Consider the following 7,082-nt stretch of genomic DNA (forward strand, 5'->3'; position numbering starts at 1 on the left):
TTTTAATACAGAACTGCATTTTTAAAGGGCTACCAAAATGTGCCTAGCAAATGTTTTATTCTTGTACCATCATAGTAAACAGTCCTACCTGGCATAGAATCTCTTGAAGTAGACTGTAGCAGTGGCAATAACTTGTTGTCTTAATTTAAGATGTTCACCTAAAGCCTGGATAACTTAAAAAAAAATGAACAAAAGCTTGAGTTGAGTTTTTTAAACAATTTGACACCAAATAGCAAAGGGTCTCAAAACACGACTAGTGCTGGGGATTCTAAGGAGCAGCAGCACAGTCTTCTCCCTCAGTTCAGGTACGTAGCTCTGGTGAGAACATGTTGCTGTAAACCTACAGACCCACAAGTGAAGAAGAACCGCTGCCTCCTGAAGCTTGGGGACACCTTCAAAAAGGGAAAGGTAACTTGACTTCACTGTGTACAAAGTGAGTATGACCTTTAAGAAGATGACAACACAAATCTCAGAAGGGTAAAGCTTGGGTATTCCACTTTAGAGCAAAACAAATTCAAACACAGAAAATATAAATCTATGGCTCTTCAGTGCCATGCAAAATGGATGGTTATTTTTTCAAACAAGTGAAGCTGCCAACAAAAACATGGTCATTTTATTTGGCAGAGGCAGCAGGTGTTAAAAAAATGACATATTTAGTCTAGGGAGAGGGGGTGGGAGACCAGAGGATGCAGTCAGCTGCTCCATCACGGTGGTCCTCTGCCAGTTGGCCAAGAAACAACCCTGGTGTCATCTGTGCAGGTAGCTCTTGTTTGGCCTCCCAGGCAAAGGAAAGGTGCCAAGCAAATCAGATGCATCAAGCTGGGATTAAGAGCAGGGGTTGGATATAAAGAATGGCACAGTGAAACATAAGGTTGTTACTTGTTATTTTTCCCATTCTTCTTCGCAGCCATTATTCTGAGCAAGGCTCGGCTGTGTGAAGGCTCCCTCTTCTTTTTTTTCCTCCCTCACGAGAAATGTCAAAAACAATATTTTAAAATACACTTAAGTATATATTTAAAATATGTACAGCACGACCAAGACAGTGACCATTGGCAGGAAAAGCAAAAAATTCTGTTGTCAGTCATCACTAAATTCTTAATCTCTACTTAAGCGCTCAAGTCCAGAGTGTATTCCCCATGCTCTTACCTCATATGCCCCAGGAATAGTCAGGGTACACCTGACTAATTTGTCATCCACTGTGGTCACCCAAAGCAACATTAAGTCCCTGTCTATGTCAAAACTTCTAAAGTGAAGAATGCCAAACTGGGACTAGGCTACCAGTGACAGTAAGACAAGCAATACTGCCAGAAAGGATGTTAAGCGCAGTATGCAATGTCTGTACAAACACTAAAATATTTATCAGCAGGTTTGAAAGAATTTTTCCCTTTGATTTGACCATGGGGCTAAAAAGCTGTCCTTCTACTAGGGCATCAGAAAAATTCAAATATTAAGCTAAACAGAATTCTCCAAATATGTTTCCTACTCCCATGGGATTTTCAGGAACAGTTAGTCCATCTGCTGTCAAGAAAAAAATCAAGTGTGGTTTAGGAAAAAAAATGGACAAGAGCCTAGAGAGACTTAATGAAATGAAAGCTTGTATATGCTGGGAAAAAGTCCAATACTTGTAATTAATTTTTTAATATTTGTAAAGAAACTATAGGATTATTTATTCCTGTATGTTTAAAATAAGTGCCTTCAGTGCTTGGGTTTTTTTTTTAATAAAGACTGTTTTAAATCTGAGTATTTTGAGTACCCTTTAACACAAACATTACAGCTTCTGCCGAAAATCAGAAAGGGAAAACAACTAATGCACTTTTCAGAGAAAAACTGTTAAGACTTGGTGATCAACAAGACTTGAGAGAAATCAACAGCTTCATTTTTCAAACTACTTTAGAAGATGATCTTTTTAGTTCCCTTCAGTATTCTGTATAGCTGTGCATGGCCATAAAATCAGTTCATGATCTACTGCACTTGTTTACCAATGACAAAGCAGCAGGAAACTGCCCCTCTCCAAGGAATTTTTTGATTGCTTTAGGGAACAATCATCTCCTGGGCTGACACACACTCATGTGACATGCTGTGGCCAAGACTCATATCCCTACTCAGGTAGTGCAGATGGGAGACAAGGGAGGACCCAAAGCAGGATTCCTGTTCAGAGGCAGGTGATGATAGAACACACATCGAGGGCTTGGACAGGGCAAGCGCTGCCTGAGCTCCCACCAGTACAGAGCACCCCTGACTGTCCTCCCCACGAAGGTGTCTCTCTTTGCTCGAGAAGGGGTAAAGCCCAGCACCACCATCTCCTCCAGAGCAGGCTGTGTCCGTACATGGGGAGTTGCTGGCAGAGCTGTTCTCCAGCTGCCACTGCTCACTCACTGCACTTTCAGGGGAGACAGGGAGTGCCAAGGAACAGGAACCCTGAGAACCACGAACTGACACTAACAAACTAACTTGTTTACTTTGTAAGTCTTTGTTTACTTAAGAAAAACACTGAAGTGAAACATTTAAAAGGCATATTTCATAATTCAAATTAATACTAGTGAAAATTAGCGGAGAAATACAGCTTTCAAAATATCCTCTTTATGTCTCTTTTTGCATTATGAAGCTATGACGCTTCATTTTAACCTCAAGAAATTTCAGGAATGGATCAAATGGGTAAATCATTGCTAATTTGATTTCCTGGTGCAATATAAGCAATAATACAGATATATCCACAGTGACAATGTTGGCAGCATATGCAATTGTTACAAAAATAACTAAGCTGAGAGAGAAGCTGGGATAAGTATCTTTCACAGATATCATTCCAGCACTGACATAAGATCTTCAAGTGGCCTTGGGAAAGTCACTTCACTTCTCTGTCTCAGGTCTGGCCTGAAAAAACAAGCATTCTGTACTTTAAAGGACTGCTGCAAAAAACATTTAAAACAAATAGATAGCAATATCCTTTGCGTAGGGATACTTATTTACACGCTGAACAATTGCACAGAAAAGAGTGAGTTTAAGGGCCTTTGTAATCTGATATGTGGCCATTCATATGGATGGTTAAAGACTATGCAGGGTGAAGTAAGACTTCGATAACTTCACAGACAAGTCCCAGATTCTTTGGGAGAACAGGCTGCCTGCCAACAGCTCTCAGAAACTTGTAGACAATTTGAGAGCCACCTGGTGCTGGTGAACCAGTCAGAAGGCAAAACACAGGCTGTGTTGCAAGTTACAGAGAATATAACCGAATACAAATAACAAGTTTTCAAGCTCTGCTGTTAAACAGGATTGCACAGATTACCTAAAATACTTACCACAGCCTAAGTACCCACCAAAAGCCTAGTCTCAGCACTAATGCATGATATGCAGTCTTTAGTATGTGAGCTTAGCAGTTTCTGTTTGCTTCTCCTCCTTTTATGTTTTTGGTAAGAAACTCTTGAAAATAAGAAAATTTACTGCTTTGTTTTATCACAGGTTACAACGCTATATATGCAGCTAATTTGCCTGTAAATTCTCCTAGAACTCTGTTAGTATAACTAAAAAATTATGATGTTATTTATATTGCAGTTCTTTGTTAAAATGGGCTGTGAAAGTATATGTAATATCACAAGGAAAACATTACGTTCTCTAAGCAATTCAAGCCTGCATTTAGACATGGCAGATATTGCACGGATTTTACAGCAGAAATAAAAAAAGGGGTTTACCATTTGTAAAAAATATCTGTAGCTTCCAATATTCTTCTTCAGTTAGAAATTTCAAGTCTTTCTGGCGTTCCTTCAATAGATCTTGTTTATCCAAAATCCATTGTAAGCTAAAGGAATGGAAAATAATTTCAGCAACTCTTTATCAACATTATACTGAGTGTCTCCTGTACAAACAGACTATGAATTAAGGCTCGGGGCTAAAGGGCTTCTAGCCTTTAACCAAGCCACACACAGTCTTCTCAAGCAAACATTCACCAGGGTTTTCAAAGTTAAACAACTGGGGGAAAAAACAAAACAACAACAAAACAACAAAACCACAAACTACCAAGGGCTAAGATCAGCCTCTACCTGTAGCAAACTGAGCTGGCTGTGCAGCTCTTATATCCCGTCAGTCACTAACAAGGTTTAGATTGCAGTCAGTACATCACGGGCACCAGTCAAACCTCGACGCACTAAGCATGAAGAGTTTTAGGGCAGAATCACTGAATCAATTAGGTTGGAAAAGACCAGTGAGATCATCGAGTCCTACCTATGACCCAACACCGCCTTGTCAACCAGACCAGGGCACTAAGTGCCACGTCCAGCCTCTCCTAAAGCACCTCCAGGGACGGTGACTCCACCACTTCCCTGGGCAGTCCATTCCAGTATCTCACCGCCCTTTCTATGAAAAACTTCCTCCTAATGTCCAACCCAAGCTGATACCGGCTGCCCTACCGCTGGAGGACAAACGTGCCAAGGCCCCAAGTGCCCGCACCCGCCGCTGGAGCCCCGGGCGGCGCGGGCGGGGACACCGGGACGCGACCCCTGTCCCGGAGCGCCCGAACGCCTCCCAAGCGGCGGCGGAGCGGGGCCGGCTCGGGCCTCTCCGCACTCCAGCGCGGCTCTAGGCAGGGCGCCACGGCTCGCAGGCCCCGCCGCCCGCCCGGCGCTGCCCGGCCGCCCCGGGCCTCCCCTCAGCGCCGCGCCCGCCCGGCCCCGCAATGAATGGACAGAGCGCGGGGACGGCCCGCAGAACCCGTGCCCCGCGCCGCGCGGCCGCGGCACCCACTAGTGCGAGCTCTGCCAGAAGTTGCCGGCCATGGGAAGGAGCGGAGCGGAGCGGGGAGGAGCGGGGAGGAGGCGCCCGGGCCGCGATGCCCCGGCCCCGCCGCCACAGCGCCGCCACCCCCGCGCCGACAGCAGGAAGGAGGAGATGGCCGCCGCCGCCGCCGGCCGGCAACACGCGGCACTGCCAAGCGTTCCCCCGTGCGCGGGTTCCGGCCCCCGCATCCCCGCTGGCTGGCACGGGGACACGCACTGGGTTGGGCTGGGAGCTGGGAGGGACTTTCCAAAACCATACAGTCTGACCCCCATGCCACGGGCAGGGACACTTTCCTCTAGACCAGGTTGGTCCGTGCGCCATCTAACATGGCCTCGAGTGCTGCCAGAGATGGGGCATCTTCACCTTCCCTGGGCCAAGTGGCATCCATAGCAACCTGTGCCTCACCACCCTCGCAGGAAACAATGTCTTCCCTATGTCCAATCTATACCTCCCTTTTGTCAGTGTAAAACCACTGAGGTCTAAATTCAGGATCAGGATTCTCCTAGTTGTAAGGTCCCAGTAAGACCAAGAGCTTACTTGGCCTGTGCTGTCTCCACCTCACCTAAATTTCTCTTTAACTTACATATTCCCAAGGTTTCAGGGCTCAGTTTGCTCCGTGCTGGAATTTTCCTCATTGGAGAGAGCCTCTAGAGATTTTTTTTAATCATTATATAATATTATCATTATAAACTTAAAATATTAACAGGAAGAACATGAGCCCAAATCCTTCACAACTTTCTTTTCATGCCCTTTCCCATGGTGGCTTTCAGCTTCTGAATGGGATCTGAGATGTATCAATATCACATATCAATCATCTGAGATGTATCAGTGCACGTACTGCTGGCAAGGTGGGATCACAGCAGGAGCTGTGGGTGCCTATACCTGCACTGCCTCGGGATGTAGCAATCCTGGCAGGGTGAGCAGGGAGGGAGGGATGATGCCCTCATTTCTTCAAGCAGCGCTGTCAGTGGGGCAGCTACATCTGAGTTTTGCGGCAAGATAATTAAAAAAGGACCTTGCTCACCAGGTGAGCAAGCCTGCCTGGCGTTTGGCAGGGCTGGGAGTGAGTAGTCACCGATGAGGGACCCTGGTCATGGCTGCCGGGACTGATGCAGTTGGAGACCAAGTGTCCATGCTCCTATCACACCCCAATGCACATTTGAGGAGGGGGCTCATTAATGCCATCTAGCAGCATGTAGCAGTGCCTGATGGCCCTGGAGGGTCTGAGAAGGAGTTCTGGGCCATGGGCAGGGTAAGAGGAGGCCCTGGGAGTAGGTAGGGACATCCAAGGCTGAGAGTGCTCTCAGGACCCTCATGTATAGAGCTTGTGGATGGTGTGCCAGCACAGATGCAGTAAAACAGATCTCTTTGTTCCAGCGTGAGACAATATTTCATCCAAGAACATTTGCATTAAAGCTGCTGTCTGAATCATTAGGTTTTGCACTTTATTGCCTCAGCTTTCCAGAGCAGTTTCCTAATTTGCTAATTAACCCAGAGTGTTATAAAGGTGAAGCTCCTGAAGTCTTGAAGGCAAGCTATGTTCACTGGTGCCAGAAGTTACATTCATCTCTTCCTCTCCCCTGTCCTCCACATGTACTGTATATAAAATTAATGGATTGAGTAAGTCAGTCCCAGGCCCGTTGCCTATTTCCACACTGTATTCTACAAAGTCAACAGTCTGACTTGGTTAATTCTAATGAGGACCCTTCTGTGGCAGAACCTAGATCACAGGATTATATCCTTCCCCACCCAGAGACAAATATGTGTCTTATACTGGGATGAGTACTCATCCTTCTTGCAAGCCCAGTTTTCAGGGAAGAATGTAGACAGGAAGGGAAAGGCTGCCTGGACACAAGACATACAGACAGACAGCAACTGGCAATAGCTGTAGTAAAGCTGCAGCCCTCATGGTCTCCCCATTCCACCATGAACACAGACTGGAATTTAAATTCATCCCTACACCCACAAAAGTAAGCAGAGTTTCTGCCAGCAATCATAGTGGCAAGGAGCACTCCCACAGGGCAGATCCTGGGCAGGATGAAATAACTCCTGGTTTGTCCTGCTGGGAAGGTTGTGCATGGTGCTAATGGTTGGCAAGACCTGTGAGCACATTAGGACTAATTTTTGCAAATCTGAGAAAACCTGTTCTCTGAAATTTAGGTATGCCTTGTCCGTTCACACTACGAATACCATGTGAAGAGCAGCCTGCTTGCTCTTAGGGATTCTCCTCACAGTGGGCAAACTCTCTCCATCTCTGTCCACCACTTCAAGCATCTGGACTTCATCAGCTTGAACTGAGAGGCTGTCTACAGAGC

At 45.9% G+C, this 7,082-nt stretch overlaps 1 protein-coding gene across 3 annotated transcripts in view; it reads right to left on the bottom strand.

The window, feature by feature from the left end:
• CCNC (cyclin C) overlaps positions 1-4,868 on the bottom strand; it is a 17,310-nt gene extending 12,442 nt beyond the window's left edge. The window contains exons 1-3 of one of the 3 annotated variants that reach the window (XM_017818707.1): positions 4,735-4,868; positions 3,687-3,793; positions 89-173 (exon numbers count right to left, since the gene is read on the bottom strand). In XM_017818707.1, coding sequence (XP_017674196.1) covers positions 89-173; positions 3,687-3,793; positions 4,735-4,766 — 224 coding nt within the window. In that variant the 5' untranslated portion in view covers positions 4,767-4,868. Of the gene's footprint in view, positions 1-88; positions 174-3,686; positions 3,794-4,734 lie in introns of those variants that run through there. The other 2 variants (XM_017818706.1, XM_017818708.1) reach the window with 2 other exon arrangements.
• Between the last annotated feature and the right edge of the window lie 2,214 nt (positions 4,869-7,082).

This window comes from Lepidothrix coronata, unplaced genomic scaffold, assembly GCF_001604755.1.
Source record: "Lepidothrix coronata isolate B3197 unplaced genomic scaffold, Lepidothrix_coronata-1.0 Scaffold70, whole genome shotgun sequence".
Taxonomy (NCBI): Eukaryota; Metazoa; Chordata; class Aves; order Passeriformes; family Pipridae; genus Lepidothrix; species Lepidothrix coronata.